This window comes from Dendropsophus ebraccatus, chromosome 13 (genome assembly GCF_027789765.1).
Source record: "Dendropsophus ebraccatus isolate aDenEbr1 chromosome 13, aDenEbr1.pat, whole genome shotgun sequence".
In the NCBI taxonomy this organism is placed as follows: Eukaryota; Metazoa; Chordata; class Amphibia; order Anura; family Hylidae; genus Dendropsophus; species Dendropsophus ebraccatus.
The window spans coordinates 63,101,937-63,127,068 of NC_091466.1; the positions used below are offsets into that span (position 1 = coordinate 63,101,937).

The 25,132-nt window shown below is 43.3% G+C and overlaps 1 protein-coding gene across 4 annotated transcripts in view; it reads right to left on the reverse strand.

Moving 5' to 3' along the window:
• Positions 1 to 25,132, reverse strand: part of MIDEAS (mitotic deacetylase associated SANT domain protein) — an 82,180-nt gene that overhangs the window by 6,513 nt on the left and 50,535 nt on the right. For 3 of the 4 annotated variants that reach the window (XM_069950257.1, XM_069950256.1, XM_069950258.1), the window contains exons 2-10: positions 19,986 to 21,506; positions 13,571 to 13,846; positions 11,711 to 12,047; positions 11,303 to 11,363; positions 8,343 to 8,470; positions 7,051 to 7,157; positions 5,619 to 5,694; positions 5,420 to 5,508; positions 4,656 to 4,808 (exon numbers count right to left, since the gene is read on the reverse strand). In XM_069950257.1, the coding sequence (XP_069806358.1) occupies positions 4,656 to 4,808; positions 5,420 to 5,508; positions 5,619 to 5,694; positions 7,051 to 7,157; positions 8,343 to 8,470; positions 11,303 to 11,363; positions 11,711 to 12,047; positions 13,571 to 13,846; positions 19,986 to 21,350 (2,592 nt within the window). In that variant the 5' untranslated portion in view covers positions 21,351 to 21,506. The remainder of the gene's footprint in view (positions 1 to 4,655; positions 4,809 to 5,419; positions 5,509 to 5,618; positions 5,695 to 7,050; positions 7,158 to 8,342; positions 8,471 to 11,302; positions 11,364 to 11,710; positions 12,048 to 13,570; positions 13,847 to 19,985; positions 21,507 to 25,132) is intronic. The other variant, XM_069950259.1, reaches the window with a different exon arrangement.

Sequence of the window (25,132 nt, forward strand, 5' to 3'; positions counted from 1 at the left end):
ATGTGGTATCGCCGTAACCGTAATGACCCAGAGAATACATTTATTATGTTATTAGTGACCGCCGATACGGATTTATACGGCGATCACTAATGGGGTCTATTCTGCTGCCATCAGCTCTTTATGGCGATGGTGCAGAATAGTGCAGCGGCGCCGGTAATGCCCGCAGCCCCCTCCTGTCAGCTATCGGAGGTAGCTGAGGGGTTGGGGGAGAGTGTGGGGTCAGTCCCGGCCAGTCCCCTCACCGGTGATCGCCGTTATTATCAGTATAAAGGCGGCTACCGGTAATGGGCATTGCCAGCGCAGCTGAACGCTTTCATCTCTTCTCACCGTGAATTCACAGTGAGAGGAGATGAAAACATGTCCCCCCATCCCCAGAATTAACCCTAGTGACCTGGCCACTGACCCTCCCCTCCCTGGGCGGCCATCTGATCCAAGATGGCCGCCGTCATCACTGTGAACAGACTCTGTTCACAGTGATGGATTCCTAAAAATGATCCAAGCTCCGCCGGAGGTGGCGGAGAGCATGGGGCAATGATCGGTGACCACCCGGTGTGGTCCTAGTACAAGTGATCAGCGGTATATACTATATACCACTGATCGCTTGTTCCAAATGGTGCCGGCACTTTTTTACGCCTGTCACCAAAGTCAAGTGCCCTGGATTACCCGTAACCACCCCAGATTACCTGCAACCACCCCAGATTACCCATCACCACCCCAGATTACCCGTAACCACCCCAGATTACCCATCACCACCCCAGATTACCCGTAACCACCCCAGATTGCCCGTAACCACCCCAGATTGCCCGTAACCACCCTAGATTGCCTGTAACCTCCCCAGATTGTCTGTATCCACCCCAGATTGCCCGTATCCACCCCAGATTGCCCGTATCCACCCCAGACAGCCCATAACCATCCCAGACAGCCCATAACCATCCCAGACAGCCCATAACCATCCCAGACAGCCCATAACCATCCCAGACAGCCCATAACCACCCCAGATTGCCTGTCACCACCCCAGATTGCCCGTAATCTCCCCAGATTGCCCGTATCCCCCCCATAGCCCATAACCATTCCAGACAGCCCGTAACCACCCCAGATTGCCACAGACTGCCTGTAACTACCCCAAATTGCCTGTAACCACCACAGATTGCTCGCAACCACCCCAGATTTCCCGTCACCACCCCAGATTGCCCGTTGCATCCCCAGATAGTCAGTGAACACCCCCAGATTGCCCGTCACCTCCCCAGATAGCCAGTAACCACCCCTAGATAGCCAGTAAACACCCCAAGATTGCCCATAACCACCCCATACAGCCAGTAACCACCCCAGATTGCCCGTAACCACCCCAGATTGCCCGTGACCACCCCAGATTGCCTGTGACCACCCCAGATTGCCTGTGACCACCCCAGAATGCCTGTGACCACCCCAGATTGACCGTAACCACCCCAGATTGACCGTAACCACCCCAGATTGGCACAGACTGCTCGTAACCACCCCAGATTGCCCATAACCCCAACAGATTGCCTGCTGCCACCTCAGATAGCCAGTAAACACCCTGAGATTGTCTATTACCACCCCAGATAACCAGTAAACACCCACATATTGCCTGTAACTAAAATGACACTCCTTCTCTTCTGAGCCCTGCTGTGTGCCCATACAGTGGTTTATGCCCACATATGGGGTACCATTGTACTCAGGAGAACCTCCGTTACAAGTTTTGGGGTGCTTTTTCTCCCTTGTTCCTAGTGAAATTGAGAAATTTCTAACTAAACAAACATGTTATTGAAAAAATTCAATTTTTTTCATTTTTACGGTCTAGTTTTGAATACTTTCCTCCAATACCTGTGGGGTCAAAATGGTCACCACACCCCAAGATAAATTCCTTGAGGGGTGTACTTTCCAAAATGGGGTGATTTTGGGGGGGAGGGTTCTATTCTGTAGACATTACAGGGGCACTGCAAACGCACCTGGCGCTCAGAAACTTCTTCAGGAAAATCATGCACTGAAAATGCTTGGCGCTCCCTTCCTTCTGTGGCCCGCTGTGTGCCCACACAGTGGTTTATGCCCACATATGGGGTACCGTTGTACTCAGGAGAACCTGCCTTACATATATTGGGGTGAGTTTTCTCCCCTGTTTCTCGTGAAATTGAGAAATTTCAAACTAAACAAACATGTTATTGGAAAAATTCTATTTTTTCATTTTTACTGTCTTCTTTTGAATACTTTCCTCTAATACCTGTGGGGTCAAAATGGTCACCACACCCCAAGATGTATTCTTTTATGGGTGTACTTTCCAAAATGGGGTGACTTTTGGGGGGGTTCTATTCTGCTGACACTACAGGGGCTCTGCAAACGCACCTGGCGCTCAGAAATTTCTTCAGCAAAATCTGAACTGGAAATGCTAATTGGCGCTCCTTCCCTTCTGAGCCCCGCTGTGTGCCCACACAGTGGTTTATGCCCACATATGGGGTATCGTTCTACTCAGGAGTACCTGCCTTACATATATTGGGGTGAGTTTTCTCCCCTGTTCCTCGTGAAATTGAGAAATTTCAAACTAAACAAACATATTATTGGAAAAATTCTATTTTTTCATTTTTACTGTCTTCTTTTGAATACTTTCCTCTAATACCTGTGGGGTCAAAATGGTCACCACACCCCAAGATGTATTCTTTGATGGGTGTACTTTCCAAAATGGGGTGACTTTTGGGGGGGTTCTATTCTGCTGACACTACAGGGGCTCTGCAAACGCACCTGGCGCTCAGAAATTTCTTCAGCAAAATCTGAACTGGAAATGCTAATAGGTGCTCCCTTCCTTCTGAGGCCTGCTGTGTGCCCATACAGTGGTTTACGCCCACATATGGGGTACCGTTCTACTCAGGAGAACCTGCATTACAAAATTTGGGGTGCATTTTCTCTCATGTTTATTATGAAAATGAGATACTTTAATCTTAACAAATATATTATTGGAAAATTTCTATTTTCCATTTTTTTCCGGCCTAATTGTGAATACTTTCCTCCAGCCCCTGTAGGGTTAAAATGCTCATTATACCCCTAGATTAATTCTTTAAGGTGTCTAGTTTCCAAAATGGGGTCACTTATGGGGGTTTCCAGTATACAAGCCTCCTAAATCAACTTAAAAAAAGAACTGGTCCCTAAAAAAATCAGTTTTGGAAATTTCATGAAAATGTGATAATTTGCTGATACATTTCTAAGCCCCGTAACACCCTAAAAAAGTGAAATATGTTTACGAAATGAAGTCAGAATAAAGAGGACATATTGATAATGTGACTTACTAACTAATTTTTGTCATGTGCCTTTTTCTTTTAGAAGCAAAGAATTTCAAAGTTCGTAAAGTGCAAAATTTTCAAATTTTTCATTATATTTTGATGTTTTTCACAAAAAACACACAAGACAGTGACCAAATTTTGCCACTAACATAAAGTACCATATGTTACGAAAAAACAATCTCAGAATCGCTAGCATACGTTAAAGCATCACTGAGCTATAAGCGCATAAAGTGAGACAGGTCAGATTTTGAAAAATGAGCCTGGTCATTAAGGCCCAAACAGGCTTGGTCCCTAAGGGGTTAAGTAACCCATTTTTTTTAATACCTCTAGGACTAGAATTGTAATACCACAGACAACCTGAGAGACAGGGATGGTGCTGTTTTAGCAAGAAAGTAGCTGCGTATTCCTGGATAACCCCCTTTAAATTATGTTCAGTCCACTGAAGTCTACAAGTCTGTTGGCAACACGCTAGAACCTCTTGCGGACATACAGACTGACAGATGCAAAGAAAGGTTAGGCAACTGGCAACATTCTTAAGACTTAAATGTGTGAAAGATATAAATCATTAAAGGCTTTATCCCAGGCTTAGAAAAGCATGGCTGCTTTCTTCCAGAAACAGCACCTGTCTTGTATCCAGGACATTTGTGGTTTTGCAGCAAAGCTTTATTTACTTCAATGGAACAATGGAGTTCTAAAACCAGACCCAAACTGAAGGCAACAATGATGCTATTGCTAAAAGAAAGCAGCCATGTTTTTCTAAGCCTGGATAACCCTTTTAAGTCCTAGGGTCCTATTACACAGAGCAATAATCGTCCAAATCGGTCCGATTCGGCAGATTATTGGTCTGTGTAATAGAAACAAGGATCAGCAACGATCATCAGCTCATCGTTTCTTTAGGCCCTGACCTAAAATCATTGGGCACCGACTGCGCATCACTATGTGTTGACGATTCAATAGACAGTTTTTACATCATCTGTCCACGTTCCCGGTCTCCTCATGTGCTCTCCTTCCTCCCTGGTTGAGCGCGCTGCAACTTTAGAGCAGCCTGTCTCAGCTGACAGGCCACTCAGTTGATGACTGGCCGCAGCGGTCCCGGAAACTTATTGGTTGAGCGGCCTGTCAGCTCTGACTGGGAAGGAATCATGCAGAGTGCAAAGGAAACCGGGAACGTGGACAGGTGATGTAAAAACTGTTTAGGCAAAGGCTGCATGGACATCACTAACGATGTCCGTGCAGCCCTCGCTAAACGATTATCAGGCCATTTAACAGGCCCAGTAAATGAGCCCTGATCTAGCAGATCGGCGCTTGTTTACAGTATCAATCAGGCCGTGTAATACTAATGTGAAGATATTGCACATATAATGATACCTTAATATCGAGCTCAGAGTCTTCTCTTGGGTTTTTCTCATCTGCTGCGGCCTCTACATCTCCAAATATTAACATGCCGTTGCGTCCTATCTTCACTTGCTTCTTGTAGGTGTAGTAAAACTCTACACACTGGGCCACGGTTTTTGTTTTAATCTGAAATTAGACACAAGCACTTGGGTTAGTTCACATGGAGGGCCTGTATTCTGCATGAGTACTGTTCACTCTATGGGGGTATTGCTCAATATTTCCAACACCGAGCTATGTGACAAATGGCACCACAACTGCTCAGATACCAGGATATTTTTAGTTATATCAATCAACTCATCACTTGGTTAACAAAACACCTCTTCGCATTTTATGAACTTTGACTCCAAAAATGTATAAAGATTTAGAGTGTTTCCCTTTATTAATAACAACCGTGAGTGCGTACTGCTCACTAATGATTATTCTGTAAATAGATTTTACATCCTTTTCTGCTCTACCAGCATGATGCTGAGAGCTGGCAGCCTGACCTCATATAGTCAATGCTGTGTAATTCATGTTTAAATGGATAAATGAGCCATATACCCGGATCAGCCATAACAGTGTGAAGTACCTGGCACTGCCAATGCAAATTAGTACATTGCTTGCAACTTGTAGGTGAAGTAAGCACTAAAGAAGCTGCAGGCCTTGCAAAAGCTATATTGGGCTGGATGGTGTCTTTACATGTATGACTAATCTGCATACGTTACATAGGAGAGCTCAGACGCAAGTCAGCCACATACCAATTTCTGAACCAGCAGAAAGTCTTTCTTGTAGATGGCCATTCCCTTGTTGAAAAGCCTCTTCTCATTTCCAGACCATCTGTCCGATCCTGAGTAAAACACACAAGTTATAAGGAAGAGTTCATTTTGCATTGAATAAGAAAACCAACAATAGTACATAATAAGAATCTCACAAACAAGAGCGATACTTTGTTCTTACCAGAGTAATGATAGTTTGCCAGATGATGGCCTTTGAGCCTTTTTGGTTTCTTTAAAAGCAGCTTAGTCAGGGTGGCCTATTGGTATCAGGTAAAAGAGCACAGAATTAAAGGAGGGATGAACGTACACTTTAATGTCTAGCAATCTTTCTATATTAAGTGATTATACTGTAATTCTGTGTTTAGTTAAAGGGGAACTATCAGCAGGTTAGATGTATGTAAACAGCTACATTGCACACAGGGTGCTGAGGATAAAGGTATGTTTCGTTCCTTCATCCTTGGCACAGTTTCCGTGCTATTAGGAGTTTAATCTTTATGCTAAGTAGACATTTGGTGCACTGGGGACGGGGCATGAAAATGCCTAATTAGAATAAATATTTAACTCCTTATAACACAGAAACGGGACAGAGGATGAAGGTAAGAGACATATAGGGACATATCGGCTTTGATTCTTCTAAACTGCTGATAGTTTTCCTTTCATTTTTTTATTGCAAAGAAGAAAAGCTTTACATTTAAAAAAAAAAACAAACTAAAATGAGTGGGGAATCAAGCACAGTAGCATTATCATCATTCTCGCTGTCAATCTTATCTGTCCAACGGCCACATAGACGTAAAATGAAGGAGCTGGACGGACATCAATGCAGGTTGCGGAGTACAATGGGCTACCACAAGCTTTTCCCAGCTCATTCTCCTGATCAGTGGGGATCCTTATGGCCCTATTACACAGAGCGATAATCAGCCAAATGGGGCCAATTATTGCTCTGTCTTATAGACACAATAATCAGCCGATGACAATGACCATCAACTGATCGTTGATTTAGGTTAGGACCTAAAACTGCCAGGCACCGATTGTGCATCGCTAAGGTAATAGTGAGGCACCAACGACGGTTTTCGATTGCCCAAACACCTGACACCTTACCTTTCTCCGCTCCCGATCTTCTCCCCTGTGCTCCACAGCTTCATGGTCCCAGCGTCTGAGCTTCCAGTCAGCTCAAAGACTGCTCAGCCAATCTACAGGCTGCGGCGGTCCTGGCCTGTGATTGGCTGAGCGGCCTGTTAGCTGACAGGATGCTCAGACACTGCCACTGCCAGGACCAGGAAGCTGCAGGGCACAGGAGAGAAGACCAGGAGCGGGGAGAGTTAAGGTGACAGATGTGCAGGCAAGGGCTGCATGGACATTGCTAACAATGTCCATGCAGCCCTTACTGCCCAATTATCCGGCCGTGTAATAGGTCCAGTAAATGAGCATCAATCTAGCAGATCGGTGCTTGTTTACTAAAATAATCAGGCTGCAGTCGGCCCGTGTAATAGGACCCTTACCAATTAAATCTTTTTTCCCAGTGACACATCAAAAGTTTTTTTTTTTTTTTTAATGACAGAGCCCATTATAAAAGTCTTTCAATCAATTTCCATTGTGATGGTGTGCAGACTTACCAAAATGCTTCCCTTGGACTCATGAAGATAATGAAGCGCCAGCTCCTGATTGGTGCCCCCACCTGGTAAGATGCTGGAACAGGCCGCTGTCAGCAACTCCTCAACTACTGATATAAAAGAGGAACCATTAGGAATGACAGTGTGATCAGTCAAACATTAACACGCAACATAAAATATCAAGTTCACATAACTCCAACCAGATGAACAGACTGTTTACACACGCCAACGTGAGCCAGCCCTATCTGAAGTAGCTGCGGGCCAGGTAGAAGGTAGCGATGACTATACCAATAAGAAGCATTCTCAGGTAACACAATGTTTTATTTTTTCAATAGGGAAAGGGAAATAAGCCGCTGGGGTAACATGATCTGTGGTTTTCTACATGCCTGTGGTTACACCTGTCAGAGAGAGCGGTATCAGAGTGAATAAACACTGCAGCTCCAAAGAGAGAAATGAAAAACTAATCTCTGCTGCGCAGGAAGACTGGATACTTTAAAGGGGCACTCCAGAAAACAAAATTGTGTACATATTGTTGTCTTCATACAGATGGACTGTTGTACATAAAATCAGCACGTTAAAGGAGAAGTCCGGCGAAAATTTTTATTTAAGTATTGTGTTGCCCCCCAAAAGTTACGCAAATTACCAATATACACTTATTACAGGAAATGCACATCAAGTGCTTTTCCCTGCACTTACTACTGCATCAAGGCTTCACTTCCTGGATAACATGGTGATGTCACTTCCTGACAAAAATGGTGATGTCACTTCCTGGATAACATGGTGATGTCACTTCCTGGATAACATGGTGATGTCACGACCCGACTCCCAGAGCTGTGCGGGCTGTGGCTGCTGGAGAGGATGATGGCAGGGGAACACTGGAGGGACACTGAGCATCCCTCTGCCATCATCCTCTCCAGCAGCCACAGCCCGCACAGCTCCAGGAGTCGGGTTGTGACATCACCATGTTTATCCAGGAAGTGACATCACCATGTTTATCCAGGAAGTGACATCACCATGTTTATCCAGGAAGTGACATCACCATGTTATCCAGGAAGTGACATCACCATGTTTATCCAGGAAGTGACATCACCATGTTATCCAGGAAGTGACATCACCATGTTATCCAGGAAGTGAAGCCTTGATGTTGTAGTAAGTGCAGGGAAAAGCACTTTATAAGCATTTCCCATAATAAATGTATATTGGTGATTTGTATAACTTTTGGGGGGCAATACAATACTTTAATAAAAATTTTCACCGGACTTCACCTTTAATAAAGCAGTTTTTTTTAGCCCCACCTTGCTTATTGTTCATATCATCCCAGGGACACCAGACCAGGTCTGCTTTGTACTTGTCGGCCAATGCCAAACCTCTGTCTCTTAAATCAGGAATCTCTGCCTGGAAACGTGCACCGATGTTAATACGCCTGAAGAGGGAAAAAGAATCAACAATTTAATTCTTTGGAAAAATGGGATCATTACCCTAAAAAAAGGCAGATACACGTCACACGTCCGTTATATGTCCCTTCTCTTTTTTATGTATTTGTTATTGTGCAGAATTATGGAGCATATAAACATGTAAGACTGGAGATTACTTATTTGGGACAAAGTTGTGGGCATGCTCAGTGACCGTTGCAGATAGGAGGTGAAGGTAAGATACTGTTCACGGTGGATCCTATGATATCTGCCTATAGTTCTATAATTAAAGACATTCTCTTTCACTATAATCCTGCCTGTCGGCTTATTGTCAGGCTCAGTGGCCAGAGTGAAAACTGCAAGATTTTAGAAATTTAAAGTGAATTTACAATGTACTCCGGAGAAAGACTTTTTTTTTTTTTTTTTTTTTTATAAATCAAATGGTGTTAGAAAGTTATACGGATTTTTAATTTACTTGTATTTAAAAATCTCCAGTCTTCCCACACTTATCAGCTGCTGTATGTCCTGCAGGAAGTGGTGTATTCTTCCCAGTCTGACACAGTGCTCTCTGCTGCCACCTCTGTCCATGTCAGGAACTGTCCAGAGCAATAGCAAATCCTCGTAAACATCCTCTCCTGCTCCAGACAGTTCCTGTCACTAATGTGGTAGGGAGCTTGGTGTCAAACTGGAAAGAATACACCACTTCCTGCAGGACATACAGCAGCTTATAAGTACTGCAAGACTGGAGAATTTTTAAATAGAAGTAAATTACAAATCTGTATAACTTTCTTAGACCAATGGATTAGAAAAACTATTACATTTATCTGGAGTACCCCTTTAAACTTCTTGAAAACTGAAAGAAACAGAAGCAAACTATTTAAACAAAATGCATAACTTTTTATTGTACAATGAATAATATCACTAAGGCCACAAAGCACGCATTACCCTTGATGTCAGCAAAATTTATAGGGATAGAAACATCCCTGGAAACTATGGAGAACTATAAAAGTTCTGCCGTCCCTTCCACATATAATGCAATAAGGCTGTAATATTATATTCCTGCACAGTTCCCTCTGGATTCCACATGGTCACCACCTGGGACAATACAGCCGGCTGTAAAAGAAGCAGACATGTCTGCATAGTTTCCACCTGGTTCCAGCATGTACTGAGGCCTGGAATATGTTATTACAGCCTGTAACCGTACACTGTATTCAACTGCAGGGTCTGAATGAGGCCTCATTGAATGCAACGTCATATTCCAATGCATTATAATGAGCCATATGTATTGCATACTATACAACACACTGCAATGAACATCAGCCATTACATTCATCAATTCCTGAATATCTCCACCACCAAAGGACTGTAGTACAAATTTTTATACAATGCTCTGGACGCTACTGGTCATGTAATGATATAGGTTAAGCCCTTGGAATAGCATCAGACAAAAGATCACTATGCAAAGTCATCAAGATGGACTAATGGATTGTGGGATTAAATCTGCATGCTATACCACAAATACTAATGACATCATAAAAGACCACTCCCATCTCATGACTGCATGCAATAGGAGGGAGCGGAGTCAGGTCAATGCCTAAAGCAAAAGCTATAGATTCAAACATTAATATATACATATGGAGGGGGAGAGTTATCAAACATGGTGGCTAGCAACCAATCAGATTCCACCTTTCATTCCTCACAGACTCTTTGGAAAATGAAAGGTGGAATCTGATTGGTTGCTAGGGGCAACTGGGCCTGTTTTACCTTACACCATGTTTGATAAATCTGCCCCATGGAGTACTATTTCTTTAAAAGGATAATAATAGCCATTTTCAGTTGTTTGATAAATAAACATATATTGCAAACTGTCTGCCCTTTTGTCTTTATTAGCCTAACTTGCTGTCTCTTGTACACCTGTAAAACACTTCCTGTTCCTGTGTACACTCTAGCTAGGAATTCAGCCAACTCTATTTCCATCCCACTACACTTTGTTGGCCATAACACCTTCCACAAAGTAGGAGGGAGGCGGAGTTGGCTGAATACCCAGAGTGTAGAGGGCAAATAGAAAGTCTGGTACAAGGATGTATACCAGACTGGAAGTTGGACTAATAAAGACATGTTGTTTAACTCCAATAACATGGTGCCAGGACATTACTACCCTGCTCACCATGCTGCTGATATAGGTGTAAGGGTTGGTATTGCTAACCCTTCATCTCATGCCCTATCAGCTGAAGAGCTGAGGTTGCTACTTGTATGGTCCAACACAGAACAGTTGTCAAGTGACCTAAAAACTGCGGGCTTAGAGAAATGTCTCAAGAAATGACCACCTCCGAAGACCACCTCCACAGGATAGGAAACAAGAGTCTGCGGGGATCCGACCTCTGTACCCCGTGCCGATCTCCATATGGGGCCCCCGGCTTCTTTATTATGAATACAGCCGAGGGTACAGCATGTGACCCAAGGCTCTATTCATTCCTATGCAACCGTCAAAAAGAACCCACTGTTTCGGCTACTCGGCTCTTTCCAGTGGCTGCATAGGAATGAACCATATGCCATACCCGCAGCTGTATTCATCAAAAAGAAGCCAGGAGCCACAAGATCGGCACGGGGTATGGAGGTCGGACGCCCCCCCCTTCATAATCTCTTACTCTAACTAGGGAACAAGTTAATTTTGCCTAGACAACCTCTCAAAGGGTTAAGGTCCACTTTTGCAATTGACCCTTTAGAGAGGAATCCCCTCCATGATGTCCATACACCCTAATAGGACATGCTTTTCCTAGTAAGTGTTAAAATAAACCAAACTGCAAAACAAACTGTGTATAATAAAACTATAATAGACTTACGGTTCAAGACTCACTGGCGTTGCTTCGGCTGTAAGTAAAGGCGGCATGTCCTCTCCGCTATCTGCAAAATTAAATACAACTGTATTAAATATACAGGGGCTCAGTATACTGACCTTAATGTACTACTAACCCAAGAAACAGCCAAATTATTAAAAAATTTTTGACATGTCGATTGCATCGGGTCTCAGTCTTGAGGCCTACTGCGATCAAGCGGGTAAAGCAAGCCGCAGCTCACTCCAAATTTTTAATCCCATAGAGTATAATGGGGGCGAATGAGTCTTACTGGTTGGCCAGATGGGGAATGGGAGCGAGTGCAGCAGGTCTGTTACCTGCTACCACTCTAAAACAGAGCAAAAGAGCCTTAAAAATCTGGTAGGCAGCATGTACACAATACAAAAAAGCACTTACTAGATCTCAGCAGGGTTCTCGTGCTGCTTTTCGGGGTAATAGGCGGAGGCATTGAATGTGTGTTTGCGGATATGATGGCATTGAAGTAAAGTCCAGATCCCTCCCGCACAGGGCTGAGGATTGGAGGCGGCGTGTATGGAGGCAACTCAAAGTTTTTGTCACCGTGATGATCGGGAACTCGAACAGGAGAGCGAAGGTGGCTTTGATAAGGAGTTATATTGGTGTAAACTGGAACAACAAAAGTGCCAGGCTTGGGAGGGATGAACAATGGTTCAGGCCTTGGTCGTTGCTTTGGTTTCCGGGAAGCAGTGTCTGACAAAGAAGAGGCATCACTGTTCTGTAAAGGGAGGGAAAAAAAGTCATGTTTAATATTTGGCCAAATTAAAGAAAAAGAATACTGACCACCTTGAACAAAAACATATATATTAAAGCAGAGACGGGGAACCTTCGGCCCTCCAGCTGTTGCAAAACTACAATTCCCATCATGCATGGACAGCCAAAGCGAAGTATCTTGCAGTATGGATACTTGCCCTTAATAGCTTTACAATTTCACATATCTAGTTCTATGTGGAGAGAACAACGAATCACTTCTTGCCTCATATAATGGCTCCCCAGTTATAACTCAATATTGTAACGCGACAGTAAGCCACAAAGTCCTTGCTGGGGCCAGGCATAAGCAGCCATAGACACACACCATTCCTAAAAGATCAAGAAGGGGGTCCTAGCATTGCGCAGGGTTGCTAACTATCCGGCGCTGCCCAATTCTCAGCCCAATGGTTGGATCATTAGGCCATACGGCCAATTTAAAAGCAGCCAATCAAGCCTGATGTAAAGCTATGTGCACAGACCCTCTTAGCACTTAGTCCCCGCAAGTCCATAATACTGATAAACAAGCCCCAAATGTGGCATCATACAGTTCCTCACTGAGGGGCCATATTTATCCCTAGAGGCACAGTGAGGAATGCCACAATTTTTTCATGTATGAATATGTACAAGGAAAACTGTGCTCCTTACAGTTAGGCCGGGTTCAAACTACGTAAGAAACCGGCCGTTCTGTGAAAGAGCCAAGTCACAGAACGGCTGGTGTCAGTGAAGTTCCTCCCAGCCGCTACTGCAGTACCGGCTGGATGAACTTAATTTCTTTAGATTTGGAATGTGGGCACGTTCCGGTGTGCCTGCATTTGAAAGCACGATAGCCGACAATGTAAAGTGCGGTTGGAGCCGTACTTTACATTGTCTGTTCTGTCAGTCTTGTGCGGCCGCTATTCAATGAATAGTAGCCGCACAAAACTGACATGTCAGTTTTTTGTGCAGCCGCTTGAAATCCCGGCCAGAGTGTATACAGAGTGTATGCACTCTGGCCGGGATTCCATAGACTTCAATGTGATCGGTAATTTCATTAAATAACGCCCGTGTTTGCAAAACTGCAACTACGGCTGTTGTTAATTAAGTTGTACGCTGTGTGAACTTAGCCTAAAACTGGAGGTGTATTATGGACCTCTAGCAGTCTATAAGTCTGTATTAATGTTCCTAAATATGGCGTGCACCCTAATATGTAAGCCTATAAGTGGGTGTCACACTGGTTTACATTGCCTCATTGGAGCACTGTTAAAACCTGGCATGTAAGCTCTCTGTGTTCCCATAGTTTCAGGCCCTCAAGAAACATTGCTCATCATTCACTCATCAAGGACCCAGTAATGGGAGAGTACTAAAAAACCATTAACAAGTATTAAAAAAAAGTTTTAAATATGGTAAGCTATTGTTTATATCTATAGCTAACCAAAGAAATTACAGCATTTCAATGCAATTGATGATATAGACACAACTTCCATTTAAAGAACCTTCAAAGTAGCCGCCTACCTGTACTGCAGGTTCTGAGACGCCCGTATGACCACCCCTGTGCCGCGTTACTATAACAGATGGCATCGATGCAGATGGCGGCCTCTCAGATGTTACTGCCCTAAGACTGCTTTCGTCCTCTCCCTTTTCCCGTCCAGTCTCCATTTTCACTGGTACAGATACCGGCATAACCAGGGGCTTCAAGTCCCCCTCCCCTCGGGACTTCTTAGGGGACGATGCACCAGGAATTTCAGCGTTGCTTTTCGAAGTCTCATTCTTCTCTTTTGTCTCAACATCCTGAAATACCAAAGATTCATCAAGATTTTATTCTATATATTGATCGTGCAATTATTTATTTGTGCATGACCAAGGTTATACTACAACAAAGACTTAGAGGAAGACTGAAAAGTATAGGAATACTATTAAGCAGTAAATCTTCCTATTCTAACAAAAACTTTCATGCACCTGATACATAGCACCTGTGTTTGTGTCTCTGGGGTATACTACACCATGGTTCTAGTACTTGTGTTTGTGTCTCTGGGGTATACTACACCATGGTTCTAGTACTTGTGTTTGTGTCTCTGGGGTATACTACACCATGGTTCTAGTACTTGTGTTTGTGTCTCTGGGGTACGCGACACTATGGTTATTTTAGTCCTCAAGTGAAGGGTGTATTGTCTAGTATCTGAATATATACAGTATAAGCAATGTTACTGAAGTTTTAATGAAAAAGTGGAGTTTCAGAATAGGGAGTATCAATCCCAGAGCTTTGTGGATAACATGAAATCTCCTTTGTGCTAGGCATAATTAGAGGCGGTCTATGGTTCGCTATAAATAGGGCCCAAATAACAGAGCGCATGTAGCGTTTATACTATGCTCAAATCCAGTCACAGATCTCGGGTCCATAGAGAGAGCTCTAAGCATGGGAAAAGCAATAGGATACATCTCTAGTTTCCTACAGCAATTAAACTTTTGCATAGCTTTCATTTAAGACTTCTAAAAGTATCTAGAACCTCTTTTATTTTATTACCAGAGTCGAGCGAATCATTGGCAAAAATCGATTTATAATATTACACGGCACAATCTAGAGGAGGAAGCGAGCACCAACCTGTTGGATCAGCGCTCGCTTCCTCCTCATTCCCTGCTCACTGTCTGTGCTATTACAGGCACAGAAGGAGAGAGGGAGAAACAAGGGGGCCAAGGGGAGCTGCCACTGAAGAGAGCGACGGTCTGCTGCCGCCACTCCTATTAGACGGTGCAAAGGGCTGCTGACCGTCGCTGTCACGATTGTTTTGATTCAACATGTTAAAAAACATTGTGCATGTCGGCTGACCATTGCCTTTTAACATGACCTATTAACCCAAACGATAATCACCGATAATCGTTTGTTGTAATAAGGCCCAAATTCTTTTAGTTTTTTCAGTGTCCCAATTCCCCAGTCCAGATTCTTATTTCAGACAAGTCCATGGAATAGGAAAGACTAGCCGATCCATTAGATTCCAGTTTAGCAAATCTGTCTGGCATTCGCTCAACCTTAGTCACTACCTATTTTTATATACAATGACATTTTTTAAGACCATTTGAAAGTGGTCTTTATGCATAGTGGATATTGTCTTTGAGAAGGGGACGGAGAAAGCGTCATTTGGCGCGAAAACGTCTGTTTCCCCAGACGCCTCTGCAATCACCTCCCTCCCCTAATCTTCATGAAAATAGTTTTCTTCAATAAATGAACCATTTGCAGTAGATTTCAGTGAGTGCTACATGCTTTTTCTTATCTTAGAGATATTGTCTTTGAGAAGACCACCTCACTTAACGTATGGTGGACTAAAAATCCGGTCTTGATAAAGAGGTGGTCGTAATAAATTATATATTTGCAGAAGCTGGACACCAGCAGGTCTCCATCATTCCTATAAATGAATGGCATTTCAATAACGGCCAACGAGCCCACAATATCGCTCCCTGTACACAGCTAAGATGCCAGTACAGGATGACTATCAGATACATTATAATTCTTTCTGGAAAGGAGCCAGAAACATGTGAGAACGCATCCTTTTCACGTGTTCCTCACTAGCCCTGAGTTTCATTTCTGCCTCTATTTATAGCAAGGAAGATATTCAGTCTCACTCTCATATTCTAAGACAGCGGGCAAAGTAACGACAGCAATGCTGCCGCTCAGGCGCACCAGCTTAATGGTGATATTTTAGGACCATGCCACTACGGGTACAGTGACCCTGAGACACCGTCAGCCATTCCGCCTTGATGGTCACAGTGATCTCAAGAACAGAAACAAGGGCAGACTTACACCTCTCTGGACTCGTACTAGTAACATACACCGACTAGCAATAACATGAAAACCACCTGCCTAATCTTGTGTAGATCCCCCTCGTGCTGTCAAAACAGCTCTGACCTATGGAGACCTGGACTTTACGAGACTCCCGTCAACGGGATATTTGGCACCAGTGTGTTAGCAGCAGATCCTTTAAGTCCCTTTAAGTTGTGAGGTGTGGCCCTAATGGGTTTCACATCTTCCATCATGTGGAGTCACCACCTTGTACTGTTTCAAAACAACTATTTTTGCATGGATGCAGACTATCCTTGAATACCATTGCCATTCAACTGTACTAAAGCCCCTATTACATGGGCAGATCTGGAGGAGCAAGCAAGCACAGACCTGTCAGATCAGCGTTCACTTGCTCCTTGTTCCCCACTTGCTGCCGGCGCTATTACACATGCCGACAATGAGCAGGTAAGAGCGCGGGGGGTGCGCGGGGACCTGCGTGAGAGGCTCCCCGGACTCTCTTTAGATCATCCTGGGAGCCCATAGGAGATAGCGGCGGTCTGCCGCTGCCACTACTATTACACGGAGCGACAGCCAGCAGACCGTTGTTACTGTTGCAAATTTTTTCAACAAGTTGAAAGGCAAAGATCAGCCGACATTGTACATGTTGCCTTTTAATAGGAGCTATTACACCAATCGATTATCGGCCATAACGGCCGATAATTGGCCAATTACGAACGATAATCTCTTGGTGTAATAGGGACTTTAGTCTGCAACAATGTATACGGAGATTAGTGGTATATAGAGATCAGTTTGTTTCAAAAATTGTCCAAAGTAAATCACCTAAAAATTCAATGTACAGGAGCAGGGGGGCTCACAATATCCGCTGCCAGGCCAATGGCCTTTAACCGAGCAGCGAGGCTTACAAGGGCAGTGTACAGGAACGGGACTCCCTTCTATAAATCCAAATTAACTGTTCAATCAGAATCAAATTTGACAGACGATATGAGCGAATAAATCCCCTAAAGAAAAATTTCCACTCATACAGCTGATTTTGCTAGGGGAAGCTGGAACCAGACATTTGCCTTGTAGCACCCAATACCCAATAATTGTATTCCAAGGATAGCCATTCATCTTGGTACGACTGTAATGGTACAAGAACTGGTAATACGTCTGTGCACTCAAATCCGGGGGTGCCAGTCGAAACAAATATCAAGAGTAGAAGAATATCAACTGCACACCATTTGTCAAGTTGCCATCAATTTTTTATTTATTTATGCAATTAAATTTTTTTTTCCGTTTCCAACACGGGTAAAGGAGGTTCAGTATGAGTTTTAGTATACAATATCACTGCTGGACGTTTCGGTCACTCAAGGCTCCGGCCACCATCATCTATACAGATCCAGTTCCAATACACGGTGTTCTTAATATTCATGCACACAGTATACCCTGTCGATAAAGGTCTTGAGTGACTCAAACATCCAGCAGTGATATTGTATACTAAAACTCATACTGAACCTCCATTACCCGTGCTGGAAACTGTGAAAAAAAAATTAAATTGCCTAAATAAAACACAAAAAACAATTGACAAATGGTGTGCAGTTTATAATCTTCTACTCTGTAATGGTACAAAGGCACTATTCATTTGCCAGGAGAGTCTCCAGAGCAGGATATAGGGTATATGGACAGGTACCTCATGAAAAAAATCCAAAGATTAACAACTATCCCTATCCTCAGAATAACAAACAACTAGCTGGTCGGTGGGGGTCTGACCACTAGCAACGCCACTGATCCCAAAAATGAAGGTCAAAAGTCCCCAGTGTGAACGTAGTGCCAGCGCACACACAGAGCCAGCACATTCATTCCCTCTCTATGGGGTTTCCGACCATAGCCAAATTCACTGCTGAGCTGTTCGATCTCCAAACACATTGCTGTAGATAATATGTACATTGCTCATTGTAAATGCTAGGGTAGTGCTGCGCTAATGCTCTATAATTTGCTGAATCCGCTATCTCAGCCAGAAGAAAGTGTCCTGTGTGGAACATTTGCCGGCATGTTTTACTACCGCCATATTTAGCTCTATACAGGAGACAATTGTACTCAATGTTTATTCCAATATAAATATAAAAAAATTCCTATAGCAACTAATCTAATGAAAGAGCTGGACTATTGTTCTGTATACAGGCAGCAGTGACGGGTGGAATTTATTAAGCTGTGATTTTTTTTTTGCCAAGAAAGAATGTTAAGTGAATGGTTACAGCTATTCCTGAGCATTATGACTGTGATATGGTACAGAATCCATTCTATACCTTAATGGCTAGACAGAGACTTGCGTCTGCATGTCATGTGTGATGGCTGCTAAGGTTCCATGCTGGTGAGAGGGAGACTGGATTACCTAAGGCAGGGCCCGACCACCTCTAGGGAACAGAGGGAGACAGTAGACTGGACTCTGAAAGAGGATTGGTTTCAATATGCTGACAAAGGGCCCTATTACACGTGGGGGGCCATTATCGTGCGGAAAATCGTTAAATTGTTTGAATTGAAACGATAATCGTAATGTGTAATTGTAGGCAACAATCAAAAAATCGTTCATGCGTCATTGATCATCGATTTAGATTTGACCCTAAAATCATCATTAATCGTTCGCTGTAATTCCGCATTCGTTCACTAATTGTTCAGTGTAATTCCAAATCGTTTATTCTTTTGCTGGAATCAGATGGAGTAAACGATGACAGTAACGATTGCTGTAATGATCGTAACTTGCGACTATCGTTCTGTGTAACATGGTGAACAATTTCAGGTTAACGATTAACGATCGTTTATAGCTAAAATTCGATTTGTCTAATAGGACCCAAAGAGTTGGTAAGACATGGTGTTGACTTGACTTCTAACTTTCCCAGACCTCAATCTGATTGAGCATCCATTGGATGTGCTGGAAAAAGGAGTATCATCTGTGGTGGCCCTATCTGACAAACCTACAGAACCTAAAGCATTGCTATCATCTGAGAAAACATTTGACATGTCAATTCTTTGAGCGGAGAGGTGGGAGCACTCCCATTCAAAGACATAGCAGGAAAGATTCAGTGCGGAGTCTGCGGACGGAGGTTATCGGCGGAATCTTTGCGCCGAATCTGTAGTGTGAAGGGGCCCTAAGTCTATTGAGCCTGTCTCCAGCAAGCAAAGCTGCAGATTGGGAAGAACTACTCAGATAAGTGCTTCTCCGGCCTTGTTCTACTAATCGATGGAGGTCTGAACGCATAAGAGATTTATCAAACATGGTGTAAAGTGAAACTGGTTCAATTGCTCCTAGCAACCAGATTCCACCTTTCATTCCTCACAGACTCTTTGGAAAATGAAAGGTGGAATCTGATTGGTTACTAGGGGCAGCTGACCATGTTTGATAAATCTGATCTGATCAAAACTTTTCACATGTCTCTATACGAATTTTTGATCAATACTTTTCATATGTCTGCATGATAATTATGATCATCAAATTATAGTTTTTCTTAAATGATACTAATGCTTTAAAGGATCAGCTGCCAATGCATTGTTCCCAATACCACAGGACACCTTCAGAGGTCTTGTGGAGTCCGATTCTCAATGGATCAGAGGGTTTTTTTTTGGCATCCAGAGAAGGACCTACACAATATTAGTCTTAATGTTATGGCTGATTAGACGTGCAGTGGGAGAACGCTGATCATGGAAATGATCTCTAGCTGATCAATAGCTGAATAAGCCTTCCTAGCGTTTCCAATAATTCCCTCAACTAGATGGGACAGTGATCAGCTTGTTACTGTGCAGCCCTCAACCTACGCATAAAAAGCCTTTACACTAGCAATATCCACCTCTGCATAACAATAGGGAAGCAAGGTTTAAAAGCTACTGCAACCTGATATAAAATGGTATTCGGACACAATGCGTGCGTGCCATTTCATTACCAGTGGCTAAAGAAGTTGGATGCAGCCCTAAAGCTGCCTGGGAAACATGGATACAGCCATAGGCTATAGGCTACCTAGGGCTGCATCTAACTTCAGTCACCGATAATCAAATGCTGCACATTGGGGTTAGAAGAAACCCTAGTGTGCTTAGGGTTCGTTCATCTCTATTAGTTACGTGTTTGTCTCAATACTCATAAATGTCTATCTGAAGTCTCCTTACCTTAGTGTTTTCAAGATTTGGCATTTCTGCTGCTTTCTGGGCTAAGGTAAATAAATTGGCTTCTTGTGATATCCGACGCCTTCGCCGAGTTGACTGGATGACAGTCACAGCTCCGGCTCCATCAGGCTGTATTGGCCCCATAGAGTTTTGTTCAGCTACCTGGCCCTCTCTTGTTCTACCATTTTGAGGTAGCGATGCGTTGTCCATTTCTTGGCGGACGCCATGCTGGGCCTCCTGTCCATCTCTGGACATGAGCTGCTTGTATCTTTCTTGGGCGGCTAACTGATGTTGTGCTCCCTGCTCATACGGGTGATGTGCGTAAGGGTTATTGGACTGTCCGACCACAGTGGGAGGTAAAGGCTCTGGCCCTTCTTTGGAAAGTCTTCGGGACCTACGAGGCAATGGTATTTGAGCTTTGGGCAGAACAGCTTGCTGACTCTGCTCCGCGAGAGCCTTCATATACTCCTCAGATGTGGGAACACGTTGCGGCTGGTTCATTACAGATGCTTTTTGCTGGGGAGCTGCATGCTGGTTTATTGGAACGCCTTGCTGCATGCCATAAGCTGCCTGCTGCTGCGATGGGTAAAAATTCTCAAAAAGTTGCATCTTCGGAAGCGCAGTCTGTTGTTTCTGCTGAGCAGCATAAGCGGCGGCGTTTGCCTGAGCGTCTGGAAAAACATGGAAGAGATTTTGCAGAGATGTTTTCTGACCCTGATGTCCAAATGCCATTTGGAAAGACTGCAAAGCCAAATGCTGATTTTGTTGATGCTGTTGCTGCTGCTGCTGTTGTTGTTGCTGTTGTTGCTGCTGCTGCTGTTGGGCTTGCAAAATGGAGTTTAAGTGGGCCTGCTGCTGAGCTAGCTGATGCTGCTCCAACTGTGTCTTTTGAGACATCATTTGTTGTAGAGCATCTCCATACATATCTAACTGGGACACCCCGACTCCCTTGTCTTGGCTTCTCTTTATAGGCTCGTGATGGTTGTAATATGAAGGCACCATTTGCATTGGATAACCAGGTGCGTTTCTTTGCCACATATTGGCTTGCTGGGCTGCCCATGCGGCCTCGTTTCGATCACCTACGCTCCACTTTCCAGGAACTGGCTGCTGGTTAATCCTCATACCATCAGGTCTCTCTTGAGCATACATGACTGTGTTCAACATATTGTTAGATGGAGCAGAATAAGTATTCGACTTGGTCAGTTCAGAAGCCTGGGAGACGGGCAACCGTGACACAGTCCCGTATAACTGCTGCTCTTTCAGTTGCTGCTCTTTACTAGTCACGGGGTGGCCTTGTGCTTCACTAAAGAAAGTGATTCTTTTCCCGGTCCTTTTATTCGAAGCCTTCTGCTGAGGCTGCTGACTCATGGTAGTCAAAAGGCATGTAAATCAGGAGACGTCTCCAAAGTCATCAAATCAAAAATCGAAAATAAAAATAAGTTCACGCTTCTTGTAGGTGGCGATTGTGTAGATCTTCTATCCTGTGATCTACTCGGCTTCATCACCCATTCCGACAAAGCGTATCTGTAGAATGGAAAAAATAAAGCAGATTAATTCATCGGATATAAAGATGTATAAAGATATTATCTAACAAATTTTTAATTTTTAACAGTTTATATTTACATTTATAAAGTAATATCATCTTTACCCACAAGCAAGTTACCCCATCATTAGAACATGTCATGCTCTACAGCAGGGATAAGGAACCTGCAAAACTACAATTCCCATCATGCACGGACAGCTAAAGCTTTGGCTTTCCAGGCATGATGGGAATTGTAGTTTTGCACCAGCTGAAGAGCCAAAGGTTCCCTATTGGAGATGAGTGACACTCTGTATTTGACACCGGCCTATGACCGTATCCATGTTTTCAAGGCTGCATCCATCTTTTCCAGCCACCGGGAGTCAAATGCAGAAAGTTTATGTTCGGACAACCCCTTTAACTTACTGTTCGCTCATCTCTATTGCCCATCCCTGCTCTATGGCACCCACTTAAAGGCCATGTTCCCAATAAGCTTGGTCTTATTTTTGTTTAGTTTTTTAATGCAAAGTCATTTTTTTTATTAACAAAAACCTTTTTTTTTTATTGCTGTAAAATGAATGTATGCACAAAAGACCATTTTTCATAACCTTCATGTATATACTAGAAAGTAGAGCGGCCACAAACTTATAACGTATCTTATTATAAAAATCCTGTGTGCCAATGCATTACAATTGGTCTCAATATGTAATGCTTTATTTATCCTGTGGTGGCGCTGCAGGGAAATGCTGCCAACCTCCCACCAGAATTTACAGTCAATAACTGCTGATCCCTACTGCAGTACAACCCAAAAGATTATCCTGGAGCAAAAAGGAGTTGTCTTAGTGGATGACCCCTTTAAATTTTCAATGGAACCTACTTTGTGAACAGTTGACCAATACTGCAAAGAATTCTCCAGGTTAACTATAATCAAGCTACATAAATTCAGACTACAATATTTCTTCTTTACCCAGAAGAAGGAAAGGTGATTGGAGCATATACAGCTCTGTAATCTGCAGCTTTTCTATACAGGAGCATTGTATTGCTGTGTTCTCAGCATTGCTTGCATCAGCTGTAACCAGAACCCTTCTCCTGCCTCAGCTTATTGTGGGGGGTGTCCAGTTTCATTCATGGTCTTGAATAATATATCACCAGATCTGTTTTCCCCAATCGAATATTTGTTAAATCACTCGCGATATTGAAAAAGAAGCTGCAGAATCTGGTGGCTCTATATAAATATTATTATTATTATTATTATTATTATTAATAATAATAATAAAATGCTTTTATTTGTATGGCGCACACAGATTCCGCAGCACTTTACATAGTTTCGCCAGTTATTGCTCCCTGTCCCAATAGGGCTCACAACTAGAGATAAGTGAACCTCAAGCATGCTGGAGTCCATCCGAACCCGAACGTTCAGCATTTGATTAGCGGTGGCTGCTGAACTTGGATAAAGCCCTAAGGCTATGTGGAAAACATGGATATAGTCATTGGCTGTATCCATGTTTTCCAGACAACCTTAGAGCTTTATCCAAGTTCAGCAGCCCCAGCTAATCAAATGCCGGACGATAGGGTTCAGATTGACTCGAACTCAAACTCGGTTTGCTCATCTCTACTCACAATCTAAATCCACCTATCTGTATGTTTTGGGGGGAAACCGGAGTACCTGGAGGAAACCCACGCAAACACAGAGAGAACATACAAACTCTTTGCAGGTGTTGCCCTTGGTGGGATTTCAACCCAGGACCCCACTGAGCCAACGTGCTGCCCCTAAATTATTATTATTATATGGGAGCGTCCGTCTCCATAGGACTGCCTAGTAGTTTTGTATTATGTTACCTTTTATGTAACCCAGATTGATGCACCTCAATCTACTGTCTGCTACTAGATACTAAAAACATAAAAAGCTATTATTATAATCTTACATATAAATGATGTATACATTTAGTCTCCTAGTGTAATATATATTTCAGGGCATGTTCACACAGACAAAATTAGTGTTTTTAAAGGTGAAAACCACATTTCTATTTGGCCTTAAAATAAAAAAAATTAAAAAAAAGTCTGATTTCACTTGAAAACAATTGATTGTAATGGGAACCTTGCAGTTTTTCATGCAATTCTTTTCAGCTTGAAAAAGAATCGACATATCCCTTCTTTAGTGCGGGCAGCGTAAAATCAATGGGAGAGCTAAAAAAACAAAAGACTTTATTGTGCAGAGGTTTTCGTGCACGCAGGTATAGAACCGTGCCACATGGAATGAAACAGATCATAGGAGAGCCCCATAGAAGTCTATGGGCGGCATATTGCAAGTACTGTATGGGGCTGTGATAATATTGTGTGCATGAGGTCTACTGCTCACATTAGAAACAGGCTCTATGGGGGAGATTTATCAAACATGCTGTAAAGTGAAACTGGCTCAGTTGCCCCTAGCAACCAATCAGATTCCACCTTTCATTCCTCACAGACTCTTTGGAAAATGAGGAAAAAGGTGGAATCTGATACATGTACAGAGAAAACTATTGCAAAATGTATGTATACAGGAATGAGTATGCCATGGTATAAGTTGGCATACATTACACATACACAGCTAAAAGCTTTAAAGGGGTACTCCGGCAAAAATCTTTTTCTCTTAAATAAACTGGTTTCAGAAAGTTAAACAGATTTGTCATTTACTTCTATTTAAAAATTCAGTACTTATCAGCTGCTGTATGTCCTGCAGGAAGTGATGTATCCTTTCCAGTCTGACACAGTGCTCTCTGCTGCCACCTCTGTCCATGTCAGGAACTGTCCAGAGCAGGAGAGGTTTTCTATGGGGATTTGCTACTGCTCTGGACATTTCCTGACATGGACAGAGGTGGCAGCAGAGAGCACTGTGTCAGACTGGAAAGGAAAGCCCACTTCCTGAAGGACATACAGCAGCTGATAAGTAGGGATGGTCCGAACAGAGTGCGGTTCAGGTTCGTACGAACCCAAACTCTTGGTAATGATTCCCGCTGTCTGCCCGCTCCGTGCAGCGGGTGGATCCAGTGGGAGGACCGCCTGGAAAACTGGGATACAGCCATAGCCATAGGCTGTATCCCAGTTTTCCAGGCGGTCCTCCCGCTGTATCCACCCAGACAGCGGGAATCTGATGCAGAGCGTTCGGGTTCATACAAACCCGAACCTCAGAGGGTTCGGACCATCCCTACTGATAAGTACTGAATTTTTAAATAGAAGTAAATGATAAATCTGTATAACTTTCTGACACCAGTTCATTTAAAAGAAAAACATTTCCGCCAGAATACCCCTTTCACTAACACCCCCCCCCCCCCCAAGTCTTAGGCTTTTCCCGATTTTGCCTCTGACTACCAGTATTTACATGACCCCTAGTTTATTGTTAGGCAAATTTTAACAAGTTTTAATAAATGATACGCGGCGAGAATGTTTGGAACAGATTACACCTACTCAGTTTCTATGGAGACCGCCAAAATGCACAAAAAGTTTCCAAGAGCGCAGAAGCCACAATTTAAGAATAAAGCGGGAGCACAAAAGGTGCATCCAGTATTCACACTATCACTAGCAAAAATTGTTCCAGAGCACAGTAGGTGCAAAACACCCTGCACGTGCTGACACACACACAGGAATAATATCC